This window comes from Podarcis gaigeae (assembly GCF_964106915.1).
Source record: "Podarcis gaigeae genome assembly, chromosome: 5".
Lineage (NCBI taxonomy): Eukaryota > Metazoa > Chordata > Lepidosauria > Squamata > Lacertidae > Podarcis > Podarcis gaigeae.
The window spans coordinates 21068671-21082257 of NC_139681.1; the positions used below are offsets into that span (position 1 = coordinate 21068671).

A 13587-nucleotide genomic window follows, 5' to 3' on the forward strand; every position below is an offset into this window, starting at 1 on the left:
TCATTATAACGACACCTGCTGTAGCATGCTAGCTAAGAGAGCAAGCTAAAAATCAGAAAGCCCCAGCTTTGACTGCTGCCTCTCTCATGCATTCACCGGGTGACCTTTGGCAATCCACTTTCTGCGCCCCCCACATTTGCAGCATGGGGGATAATAATACTGATTTCCATTACAGGGCTGTTAAAGTTTACAACAATATAACACTCATTTGAACACTAGAAAGCGCTATGCGAATGTTAAGGATTATTCCATTGTTTTTCAAATGGTTATGAGATGCCTTTAAATGCTGTAAAATGAATGGTAACGTTACAGGATTCGAGCATGTGCAATCTTCTTGCACACAGTGTCTATGTGCAATACTTGGTGATCAAAATAAAGGTGGGGAAATACAGGAAGAAGGCTGGAAACAATGACAAAATGTCTTTATTGGAAAGAAAGCTGCAACACTCCCCAGCCACCAGTTTAACCAACTAAATTGTATTGGAAATCTTCTGGGTGTTTCAGTAACATCATCTTCCTGCCCTAATCGCCATCGATTATTCTTTATTACCACACTGCAACACCCTTAATCTTGTCTCTGGCTTAATGCGAGCAGACTAGAACCAAGAAGTCCAGGATTTTGATAAATGCAGTGGAACCTCGGGTTACGTACTGTCCTCCTTACGAACGCTTTGGGTAACGAGCTCCACTAACCTGGAAGTAGGTTTCCTGGTAGCAAACTTTAAGTTCATAACCAGAGGTACCACTGTGTATGGGTGGGGAGCCTATATTTGCCTACAGTCCCTCACGCCTCATGGAATGCAAGTCTAGAATTACCGTATTGGTCTGAATATAAGCCTCACTTTTTTCCAAAATTCTGACCGTGAAAAGTTAAAGTGCGGCTCATATTTGCAACCTTATGGTATGTAGCTAGGAGCATGGGGCAAACAGCACCAGGAACACGGCAAAGTGGCGCCCACCCTGCGCGTAGTCCCCCATCCTCTCCCCCAAGGCTGGAAAGGGAGAGCGCGCCCCCAGTACGCTGCCAGGAATGCAGCAATTTATATTCGGGTATTTTTTCTTTTTTTCTTTCCCCTCTCCAATTTTTAAGGTGCAGCTTATATTCAAGACAATAAGGTATTGTCTTGAAAAGGCGTTCCTGAATGGCTTTGAATTTACGTATCTGCTGTTGGAGGCTACGAGCACTTGGTTTCCTCAATTTTTGGCTTAATATGTATCTATGTCTACATGGAAATTTTATGCCAATTAAAACAGGTATAGCAGGAAGTTCTCCTGTCACCTGCCTCTTCAACTGGCGTGACAAGCAGTTCCCAGGGGTGGGGCACGGTGAAAGATAGAGGAGCACGTGGATGGGAACAGCTGCCAATGCCTTGTCTTCTACAGTACTGAGAAATGACAAGGTCTCTTTTCTAGAGGGCAAAATGAGAGGGGACACCTCCACAGGCGAGTCCCTTCAGCTCATTATCATGTGGAAGGCCCTGGGAAAAGAAACTATGCTGGTGCTGAGAGACTATGACATTCTGTTTCCAGAAGTTTATCTTGACCTCTTCCCTCCCACTTTTTTACAGGCAAGTCAAGCCACATTTTTTCAAAGGACTTTCAAATATTTCATTAGTCTGGTTTCCAAACATCTTTACTGCTATTTTTAATGCCTGGTGTGTGTGTTGTTAACCCTTTCTTTTCTTTTTTATGCTTAATGTTGGCTTGAGGAGAGATTGTCCTTTACAGGGCGACTGTGAAACTCCATATATAAACCGACTGGGCATTCCGATGTGGACAATATGTTCTCAGGCCAGTTGCAAGCAAAGGCAGATTCCTGCATATTCTCCAGCAAGGGCAATGCACAGTTTTGTCACATCACCCTTTGCCAACCCTCTGGGGGCAACATGCCAGTGGTGGGTATGGACAAAAGTGGATGCGACCACCCTACACTGTCACACATGCACTCACACAAACAGCTTCCTCCCCTTTCCTAGTCAAAAATTAATGCAGTCTTAGGGGAAGGGAGAGATTTGCTTGAGAGATCAGGGCAGACCTGCCTATACCCACTCTATAGGGGAGGGATGAGAATGTCTAATTCCCAGTTTGGCAGATGGGCAAGGGTAAAATTCTGCCTCAAGTCGGACACTACAATGAGAGTAATCCAAAATGGTTGCGCCTGCTTTGGCAAGCCATTTGCTCTTAACACATCTGTAGTGTGAATGCAAGAACAACATGTTTGTGTATGTATACACATGCACACTTGTACAAATTATCTGGCCGTGTTCCTGGGATGCCCAAGTGCATTTCCTCACCAACTCCTTAGCATTCCTGCTGCAAACAGAGGGAACTGAGGAAAGAACCCGATACGATGACACACAAAAGCAGGTATTGTTGAGTCAACCCCTTCATCCTATGAAGGCCTGGTTATTTTTCAAAATTTCCTGGAAGGTGGTTGGGGAAACCCAGGCTGCATTAGGAACCCTTAGGGGGCCCTATACTTTGTGTTTTGGCACCCCTGCTTTAAGGATGTGAAAGCACCACCCCATCCTTTGTAACCATTTCAGGGCATGCTTTATATTTTAGAGAGAATTATTAGCTTTATTCAAGGCCAGCAGTGAGACAGCTCTCGGAAATTATCAGCTCAAAATGCACATTATACCAATTAAGCACCGTATCTTAGGACACATTTTCATCACAAGATGCAACAGTCAAACAGCTCACCATGTTTCCCTTCGAGTATTAACAGTATAAAGAACAGCAGAAGCTACCTTTAATCATCCAGAGAATAGCCAGGTAAAACGTAATGTGTTAAAGAGGTGATTCTCAATACAACAAGCATGACGGAACATGCAGGGTGTTCAAGCACAAAGGCAAAATGCTAAAACTATGAGCAGCAGTGTTCTTAAGAGCTGCCTAAAAATAAATCCAAATGAGACACAGTGTTTGAAAGACATTATAAGGCATTTCAGAAGAAATCATCAAGAGAATTAAAAGTTCAAACCAAAGGCAAGGTCTATGGTCTAATGTGGCAGAGAGTCCCAACCTTTATATATTTACTCCGGCACAGAATCAGCGGACCTGTCTCCTGCACCAACGTAACAATGGCATGCACTACAGTAAAAATGCACTGCACTAATACAAAACGCTAAAAAGTTGGTGGGGTGGAGGGGTTCATTCAAGCTCTGTGCTGGTGCCCTTTGCTTCTCACCCTCCTTCTGCCCCTGAGCTTATACTAGTGAAAAGTCTCTCTAGAGGGTAAAATCTTGTAAACCACTTCACCCTGCCAAGCAATGCCATGCCAGGGAAAAACTGCACCAGTAATTTTCCTTTCTCAGATCTGGGTGGTGGCACTGCATAACATGTAGGTACTAAACATGTACATACTAAGCAGATACTAAACACAATGGCCAACACATCTATGAATTATGCACCCACTCATCTGACAGGCACTGTTAACTACTTCCTCCAAATCCAACTAACGTGCTGTTTCTAAACCTTGCCCACAGACAGCTCTGTCTATCACGACACAGCTTGGATGAGGAACGCTTAATGAAAGCTCTATCAAAGCTTTCTCTCAAATTGAAACTAGTAGATCTGCTTTGATCTATTTCTTGGGGGGGGGGGCATCTCCCCTAAAGAATTTAAGGCATGTTATATAGAACTACCTTTTAACAGCACGTTGGATCTCTGAGAAATAAAACTGCCCCAGTGGGGTTTCTTGGTCTTGACTGCAGTTCTTATGTGGTCACCGCTTTCTCTCTCACAGCCTTTTGCACTTCAAGAAAAGCTTGCGCCATGCCCAAGAGTTTAGTGCCACGGTTATTAACTAAAGTGCTTTGCAATGCATGCAGGTTGTTAAGAGAGCAGCAAGAAAACATAAGAGCAAAACCTGCTGGTAGACCATTATAAATCAGAGGCGTGGTGGCAGCGTTTGTGGAGAAAGATTGCAAGATGTTCAGGCCGCAATGCTGACCACATTTACTGCGGATAAACCCCTTTAAACTCTGGGTGGGAAGGTGGGTGAGAAATAGAAGAGGTTTCTTTCTCAAGAAAGGGGAAGAAAAGTTAACCAAGCCACCTGCTAAAACTGGATGCCCAACAAGGATAATCTACACTGTTGCACATTATTTTTTAATAGTAATTATTATTATTATTATTAGTCTATGGTGCAAATGAAAGAGAATGAAAATGCCACCTTGCCTCCCAGTCATAGCTACAGCCTGGACACAGTGTGGCTGCATGTAGAGATCAGTGCTCACAGACCTGCTTAATCTGCAATCCTTACCTGTAAAAAGGGTGGCGGAGGAGGGGAGAAAAAGGCTCATAAATGAAGGGGACTATCCATACAATCACTTATAGAGGACAATCCAGCCATGGATGCAGGCAAAACCAGGGGAGCAACAGACAGGTGCAGTTTGGGCCCAAAGGAAGATGCCTCATCACACTTCTATACAGCTCAGTTTATGAATAAGGCTACTGTTAGACCTGAGAAGTAGAGACTATAGGTTGCTCTGTGCTTGCTCTGTTTGTCACCCCTATTTTAAATTGGTCCTCTGCAAATATATTGTGAGTGTTGGCATTTTGGTCCTGACCATTAAGAACTGGCTTTATTTCCTTGATCTAAATAGAAAGGCTCCACCCCCCCCCCCCCATTGTCACAAGCTAGTTTCCTCGCTTTGCCCACAGCTGTAAAACCTGCAGAGGAAATGTCTGAAAGAAATTTCTCTTTCCAAGTGAAAGAGAAGATTGCCACACTTCTGAATGCACAAAAAATATTTAGGAATACACCCATGCCTTTCCCTGAAAAATATACCCCAAAGCTAGAATGTGTTGGAACCTTCTCTTCTGGCTGAATCCTTCACCAGCTTTTCTTCCGGGGGTTGTAGGTCAACAAAAGGTAGAGAGATCCCATTCCAAAGAAAAATGTTTGAACCAACCACAAACGCTGAGTTGAAGGGTCTGTGATGCCTTTCATCCTGCAGTGAAGAGACAGACAGATAAAGCCTGACATTTCTGCATGTATTACTTAAAATCCAAGTTAAGTAGATAGATGTCTATTTTGTGGGAATGTTCTGGGGTGCAGGAGAGGATATATTGACTAATTATATCTTTATCCAACTTGTGCTAACAAGTTCCCAAAATATCAGCAGAGTTTATGACATTCCCCTTTAAGTTCGCAACGGTAACGTCTGCACAGGTTCGCTAGAACCTCTATAATAATTACTCTGGTAATTTCCCCTTTTGTTCCCTCTTAAAATACAAGACACGACACAGTCTTTATAAAAGTATAAAAGAGTTTACTCACGTTCTGTTCACAATATGATCCCAGAAGGTAGGCAGGCTTAAAAAGGTTACATACACTTAGAAACTATCTTATAGGAAGATAGTACTGTCCTCTCTTGGCTGAGAGCCAAGAGGGCATCCTTAGAAGTTTCCTCATGGAAGGAAGATGGCAGAGAGAGGCAAGAGGCAAGAGAGAATGGCTGCCTGCCCTGTGCTTTTATCATTACCTGCACAGGTGAGGCCACACCCATCTCTGGTCACATGCAGAGGAAGTCCGTCCCCAGGAAGTTTACCTGCTTGCTGGACAGACATCCCTCCCCATGTTCTAACATGTACACTCTAGGAATGTTGTCATTGACTGCTCCTGTGTTTACATCCCACATATTTTGCCCTCAGCTGCTTGGAGGATGGGCGGAAACTGAAGTTAGGCTGTCATCCACACCCCTGCTCCCTCACCAGAAGCCTTCAGGGAACTTTCCAGAGTGGCATGTGATACACCAATGAAGGAAAGATATCAGCAATGCAGTCACTAGTTCCAGATAACCTCCAAACAGGGTTTTGAATCCAAGTGCATATATCTGGGATTTAGAACCATCATACTGTTACTCCTCTGCTGGCACTCACACAGACCAGCCTACCTACACAGTCACTGGCTCCTTCTTGTGCTTCTTTTATGTTCTTTTATTTTGCTTACTTCATTTATACATCCCAAAGCAATTAACAATACAAAATCATCAACAATAAAGGCATATATAAACACAATGCAGATAAAGGCCAGGATAAAATTCTGATTAAAAGGCTTCTTAAAAGAGGAAGGTCTTTAAGAGGTGCCTAAAAGACAATAGACAGAGTTCTCAGGGGTAGGTGCCACCAAAATTTAAGGTACAGTTCCCGCATTATACGGAGCAGATCTCCTGATGAGATGGTATCTGCAAGAGGCCCTCTCCTGCAGAATGCAACCATAAGTTGTATATATAAGGTGCAAGGCAGCCTTTTAGGTATCCTGGTCCTCAGATGTATAAGGCTTTGTAAACTAGTACCAGCGCTTTTATTATTATTTTTTAAGAAACCTGACAAAAGGGTCAGGGTAAGTTCACCTGCCACAGCTGGGTTGGGTTCCAATGCACAGCACACCTCATTGGTTCAATGTTGGAAAGCACTGGCTGCTTTTTAAAAAGCAAATTCAACGACAGCTCCGAAGTTGGTCCTTGACAGAATTTACTTTAGACCCAGTTCATGAAGATAGGATGTGAAGATTATTAAAACCTGTGTGTCACTTCCATACCACTTTAGGCAGCGAGAGGGAGTGCTCATGCATTTCCTACAACACCCCATATCCGTACCCAGAAAACCAGCTCACAAGCCCAGATGCAGCTTTGCTGCTCTATCTGTTGCTTAGGAGAGGGCAGAGGGAGGTGGAGGTAGAATAGAGAGCCAAAATAAAATAAAAATGGCTTACTTGCATAGCCTGAGGGCATATAATGCTTCCCCAATGTGGATTAACCAGGTAATTAAATATCTGAAAGGAAGGAAAATAACACCATTTGTAACTGGCGTAAATTAAAGCAAGATAAGGGTTAGCCCAAAACATTTAGGTATTCCCAGGGGGAAAGCCAAACACATCCCCAATCACCAGCTAATTAACAGGGGACACAACCCTGTTATTTCTCATGCAAGCCCTTGTGAAATGGACAGGAATTCACTGAAGCAACTCAAATATGCTTTGTGCAATGCCTGTTCATTTCGGTAAGCATGGCTTACAGGTGCAGGAATGGGGTTTTCAAAAAGCAGGCAATCATTCTGCCCTGCCCTTTATATTAATGTGCATATTTCTAATAACAAGTTATGCATAGCCTAAACCAGACCAGAAACACCACACAGTCCGAGTGGAGTAAGGCATGTATGGAGCTGCTCTTTAACCCATAGCTGTCAACCGTCCCTTATTTGGCAGGAAACTCCCTTATCCCAGTGCCATTTCCCGCTGCTGTCCCTTATTGATGATGTCTCTTAAATTTCCCAGGTTTTATGCTCGCCCGGCTCAGGAGGGAAGCAGCGGCTCGGGGTCCTCCGCCTCAAGAGAGCAAGAGAGAGAGCGTGCATGAGCTGCTGTGTCTTCGTCTCTCCCTTTTCCCCCTCAGGGGCACATTGTGAGGAGACGGGTGGCGGGTGGCGGGCAGGCAGCCCCTCTTGCGAGACTTCTGCCGCGCTACCAGGGGAAGCCGGAGGAGGCAGTGGTGGCTGAGGAGGTGGCCTGAGGGAGGAGGAAGAGGAGGGGACGGGGAGGGACACATAAGGGCGACACTTAAGCCGCCGCGCCGCAACCGCCTCATGCCGGGCTCATGGGCGGCATGGGCAAGAGTCTCTGTCCCTCCCTCCCTCTGTCTCAGGCAGGGAAGGGCCGATGGAACTCCTCACCCCAGGACAACGGCAGCCCCAACGTGCTGCTTAGCATACCCTCCAACCAGTGCAGTGATTTCCCCCTCTGCATCCCTTTCTTTACACTATTTTTATAAATCATTTGTCCATCCATAGTTCAAATTTTTACTACAGGTTTTCTGTCAATCTTACCAATGTATGTAACTCTTTACAATAGCTTTTCAACTAAATTATAAACTTTCCCCATTGTTTCTTAAAGAGGTCCTCTTCCTGGTTTCTAATTCTGCCTGTAAGCTTTGCCATCTCGACGTTGTTCATCAGTTTTGTCTGCCACTCTTCTTTGGTGGGAGTCAGTCGAAGCCAAAGCAGCATGGCTCCATGAGTGTGGGATTTCTGTATAAGCTAAGCCAAAATCTCTTATTTTGGCTGCTGATCCCTTATTTTTGAGGCTGCTGGTCCCTTATTTTCAAATCTGTAAGTTGACAGCTATGCTTTAACCCAGGTGACAAAAGTGCTCAGGGGAGATAATTATGGGCTGGAAAACTACCAGTGGAAGAGGAACAAAGGCTAGACAGCCTGTCCCGATCCACCCTTCACACGTGTGTCAGACTGGTTTTTACAATTAAAAAGGAAGGAAGAAAAAAGAATGAGGCCCTGGGTCCATTGTTAGAAACTCTACAATTCTCTGACTCTATAATCTATGACTCTATAATCTCAAATACATTGCTTGACTGTAGCTTGCTCTTACATTTCACTTGTCCCTCCCAATATGCAAGGAGAAACACATACATATGGCTGCATATTATATTACTCACCCTCCCACCCACCCCCAAAATCCCCGCTGTTGGGTGAGCAGAAGGAATGTAAACAGGTAGAAGAGGAGAATTCAGCTTACCCTATATCGAGAAGAGTTTTATGGTTTTCCACCAAATATTTAGTGACGGTGCCTAATGGTCCCAGAAGGTCATAGGGGATTGTTGAGGGTGAAAAGACTGCCCACTGAGGTGTGCGGAGGGGGAGGGGAGAAAGAAAGATACATTTAAGTAAGCATACAGGAGGTATTGTTTTATTTACTTAGCTATACCACTTAATATTCCAAATTCCTAAGCGGCATACAGTGGTACCTCTGGTTACATACTTAATTTGTTCCGGAGGTCTGTTCTTAACCTGAAGCACCACTTTAGCTAATGGGGCCTCCCGCTGCTGCTACTGCGCCACCGGAGCACAATTTCTGTTCTCATCCTGAAGCAAAGTTCTTAAACCGAGGTAATATTTCTGGGTTAACGGAGTCTGTAACCTGAGGCGTATTTAACCTGAAGCATATGTAACCCGAGGTACCACTGTATATACGTGTCAACATAACCCATCATCCCGCAACATCAGAATTCACAACTTTATCCCCCTGTGTTTATCCCCCTGTATCCATACATAATATATGAAATTCGGGGACATCAATACAAGGTGGCACAATCCAGAAATTAGCAGCCATTTGACCAGGGGTAGGCAACCTAAGGCCCGTGGGCCAGATCCAGCCCAATCGCCTTCTCAATCTGGCCCACAGATGGTCCAGGAATCTGTGTGTTTTTACATGAGTAGAATGTGTCCTTTTATTTAAAATGCATCTCTGCGTTATTTGTGGGGAATAGGAATTCGTTCATTCCCCCCCCCCAAAAAAAATATATAGTCCGGCCCACCACATGGTCTGAGGGACGGTGGACCGGCCCACGGCTGAAACAGGTTCTGACCCTTGCATTTTACAATGGAGGGTATGGAGGACCCTGAAACACTGGACTTAGGCAAGAAAGCCCACAGCTGATGAGATCTCGGTCTAGATCCCCCTAAAAAAATAAATCACAATTATCATATAATGTACTTCCAGAATAAACCTCACCAGTACAGTGTGTGCTATGCATTAAAGCCGGCTGTCTTCATGAAATGCACTAAAAGTGCACTACGGCGGAAAACATATTTATACTGGACTCCAATCAGGGATTCAGCTCCCAAAAACCTTTGAGTGGGGGGGGGGGGGAGACAGAAACAAGAAAAATGGCCCCTATTTCAGAGCAGCAGAAAATAACTCAAGATTCCGGGGTTTATTTTGTTTTTTCCCAACCCATTCATTTCAGTGGGAGAGTTTAAAAACCTACTTGAGGCTTCTACCCTTTGCCCAGTTGCAGTGGAGTAATGCCCACTGAACTCAATGGGGCGCCCTACTGAATACTGTAAATTCTCCCCATGAAATAAATGTGACTTAAAAAAAAACCACGCTTGATTTGGGCGGGCTCATCCCTAACATCTTCAAAGCTAAGTACGGTACATGGGGATCCCCTCCAAGCATTCCCATCTCTGGCTCCCACGGCAAGAGAGACATAGCTCAGCCCGTGGAGCAAGAGGACTTTAACCTCCAGGTCGCGCGTTCGAGTCTCGTCGGGCGAAATGTTCCGGGTTGGACTATGATCCTAGCTGTCAACGTTTCTCTTTTTTAAAAGGAAATTCCCTTATTCCGAATAGGATTCCTCGCAAGAAAAGGGAAAGGTTGGCAGCTATGACTATGATCCCCGCACGTCCCCCGTGCCCTTAGGAGCCGTGGCGCCCCGCGCTTCCCCGCACCAGGTGCCCCGGGAGGCTGCGCTCACCCCGTGGTAGCTCAGGCCGACCAAGATCGCCACCATTACGAGCAGGTTGGAGCGTCGGAAGTAATCGGCGCGGTGCTCGACCTGGGAGTCCATCGAGCCCGCCACCTTCCTCATCTCTTCGGCGATCGGATCTGTTCCCGCCGCCTCCTGCGAGCAGCCCCAAGAAGCGATCCGGAGGGGCGTGGCGACGGCGCCGTATTTGCATTTGGGGAGGAGGAGGGTTGGATTAGGAGGGGTACGCGGGACTCACTTCCGCGGGCTCCGCGCTGCTGCCTGCTGCTTTCCTCCTCTCGGGCAACCGCGAATACGAGTCTTTGTGGCAAACTCCTGGCGGCAATTCGCACAACTGGAGAGTTGGAAGAGGTCCCCAAGGGTCATCTAGTCCAACCCCGCCTGCAGTGCAGGAATCCCGCCGAAAGCCGCCCCTGCGTGGGCTCGACTTCTTGTTAACAGGGCACTGACCCATTTTGCCACAATTCAGCACAGTGACAAGCGAGACAAGAGGGGGGATCGTAGAATCGTACAGTTGGAAGGGACCCTGATGATCATCCAGCCCGCCCACCCGCAGAGCAGGAATCTTTTGCCCAGCGTGGAGCTTGGACCCACGACCCTGAGAATAAGAGTCCCATGCGCTACCAGCTGACCTGCCCGTGGTGGTGCAATAGTGCCATGCACACCTCATTCACACACAATCACCACCACTCATCCGCCTTTCTGGAGTTTGCACACTCACTGAGTCCCCATCCCTAATGTGCTTATTGTCTACTCTTCTTGCCCTTTCCAGTGCCCAGTGCTTGACCCCTCTTGCTGTTGGCTATTTTGCAGATTAGTTGCGCTGCAGAAGGCGTGCTGGGGAGACCACACATTTCAAGAAACGCAAAAGTGACTTTTGCTAGGTTTTAATAACAAAAACAAAAACTCCTTTTACACTAAATTACAATATATCAATATGCATGACCCATCCATCAGGGTATTGAGAGAGCTACGTGTTTAATTAACATAACAGCTTAACGTAACAGCTTAATAAACATTAACAGCACCTGTTAAACTGCTTCACAGCTGTAAAACTAGGTCATGTTATTTGCTCTGGCCCTTAAAGACATACACATCTTGTGAAACAATAATGAGCCTTATATTTAAAGAAACCATTCAACACTTGCTTCTGGTTTGCCTTCCTTCGCTTCTTTTATAAAACAAAAAATGGGCCAGGTTTTGTGTGTCAAAAAGGTTGCTTTTGCTGGACAGGTTGGATCAACAAGTGTTTTTTGTTTTTTTGTTTTTATTTCCCTGCCTGCAAATTGTTAATGAATGGCATCCTCTGATTGGCCGTGGTTCCAGGAGGGAGAGTTGAAAAGGAGAGGTTTTGGAGAGACAGTTAGTTTGAGAGGGTTGGTTGAAGTGGGTTGGAATTGTGGTTGGAGAGGGTGGGAGATAGCTAGGGAGACGGGTTAGGAGACAGGCTGAGGTATAAAGAGTGAATGGGAGAAAGAGTTGGCTCTGGAAGAAACAACTTCCACTCTGAGTGTATTGTGAAGGACAGAGTGTGGTGTCCTTTAGTAGGAATAGACCAGAATTTTACTGGGATGCAGAGGCTGAGCCAGGAGAAGTAGGAGCTGGAAAGGAACAGCCTACTTGGGACTCAAATCTAGTCTGGAGGGGAGAGATAGACTCTTCTAAGGAAATAGATGAAACTCCCAGACCCAGTGAAGGGAGGGGGTGTGGAGAGCCCTGTGGTCTACATCTGAAGGCAGCCCTGTTTAGGGAAGCTTTTAATGTTTGAAGTATTACAGTATTTTAATATTTTTTTGGAAGCCGCCCAGATGGCTGGGGAAGCCCAGCCAGATGGGCGGGGTATAAATAATAATAAATTATTATTATTATTATTATTATTATTATTATTATTAGAATGGACCTCCGGAACGAGTTAAGTTTGTAACCAGAGGTGCCACTGTATTACTTATAGTACCTCAGGAGCAGGATTGTTAAAGGGGTGGATAACTGAAATAAAGTATCACCAGAAAAAAGAACCAAACTGAACCAAACCAATAATGCAAAAACAACTGAGGACAAATTTAAAGTGAAATTGCACTGTATTTCTGAACTAACCTAAGTTGAATCCATTTGTGTTATATACTATCTTGCCTTAAATAAATATTTATTGTTTATTTAAAGAAAACCTGTCTGAGACTCCAACTTACTAGTTACCCCTTCACAAATGTCCTCCACAGGATACTCTGGGGCTAGAATTTTTAAGGGAAAGGGAAAGAAACCTTCAGGTAAAGGGTTGTTCAGTGAGGTGGAGACAATATATCTAAGTGAGAGCGGGCCCAACGGCATGAGAGGAAAAAGTGCCGTCGCGTCCATCACATTTTGTCCTCAGCATTTTCTAGCACATGAAAGGAATCAAAAGTGCTGGCTTCCTGCATGTCACATTTTCCAGAGAAGCCAGAAAAAGGGCTGCAGTGATGGAGAGGAGTGGGGGGACCTGGTGCCAGAATATCACAAGTGCCAGGCTCTGCTGATCTGGCAGCCGCCTCCCTCTGAAAAGCGGGGGTAAGCACATTGTCTCAGCCAAAGAATGCTAGAAACAGCCATTTATCCCCTCACGGAGCTACAATTCCTGGCCCCCTTATAGGTCCCAGGATTGTTTTAAAGGACCATTAAATGTATGGTGTGTCTGCAGTCCAGAAGTGTAGGTGGATGGGGCTTGCATGCTTGGGCCATCTGGATTTGTTTCTCATAATGTTACGCGATGCTTTGCACATTTTAAGTATATTGCTATTACTGCAATATAAAGCACAGGGGAAGTTTCAATTTAAATAAATTACTCACAACTGTTTCCCCATGCGTATATTTTCAGAACGTATGTACATGAATGTAAATTACATATTCCCTGGGAGGACATGCATAGTAATTAGTTGCTATTTGACTTTCTATGAGATAAAGAATTACCTGACATTCAGAAGACATCTTAAGGCAGCCCTGTTCAGGGAAGTTTTTAATATGTAATGCTGTACTGTTTTTAACACTGATTGGGAGCCGCCCAGAGTGGCTGGGGAAACTCAGCCAGATGGGCGGGGTATAAATAATAAATTATTATTATTATATTATAAGGCTTGTTGTTGCTGAGCCCAACCAACCTCAACTTCATTCTATTTTCAGAATGTATGTACATGAATGTAAATTACATATTCCCTGGGAGGACATGCATAGTAATTAGTTGCTACTTGACTTTCTATGAGAAGGCTTGTTGTTGCTGAGCCCAACCAACCTCAACTTCATTCTATTTTCAGAATGTATGTACATGAAT

At 45.0% G+C, this 13587-nt stretch overlaps 2 protein-coding genes and 1 long non-coding RNA gene across 3 annotated transcripts in view; all 3 read right to left on the reverse strand.

Moving 5' to 3' along the window:
- Window positions 1–13587, reverse strand: part of LOC310845407 (homeobox protein ANF-1-like) — an 87780-nt gene that overhangs the window by 60078 nt on the left and 14115 nt on the right. The window lies entirely within an intron of this gene.
- Window positions 1–13587, reverse strand: part of LOC310845469 — a 78330-nt gene that overhangs the window by 58281 nt on the left and 6462 nt on the right. The gene's annotated exons all lie outside the window — the stretch shown is intronic.
- Window positions 4562–10438, reverse strand: LOC310845400 (transmembrane protein 254-like). Its single transcript, XM_083740549.1, has 4 exons — window positions 10278–10438; window positions 8537–8640; window positions 6725–6784; window positions 4562–4958 (listed from the first exon to the last, which is right to left on the reverse strand). Exons 1-4 carry the CDS (start codon window positions 10389–10391, stop codon window positions 4841–4843), a joined length of 396 nt encoding a protein of 131 aa, XP_083596675.1. The 5' UTR covers window positions 10392–10438; the 3' UTR covers window positions 4562–4840.

Coding starts and splice junctions, on each gene's coding strand:
- LOC310845400 (XM_083740549.1), bottom strand. CDS start 10,391: ATGAGGAAGGTGGCGGGCTCGATGGACTCCCAGGTCGAGCACCGCGCC. Junction 6,785..8,536: donor AAAACTCTTCTCGATATAGG/GTAAGCTGAATT, acceptor CCTTCCTTTCAG/ATATTTAATTACCTGGTTAA. Junction 4,959..6,724: donor TATGCCCTCAGGCTATGCAA/GTAAGCCATTTT, acceptor TCTTCACTGCAG/GATGAAAGGCATCACAGACC.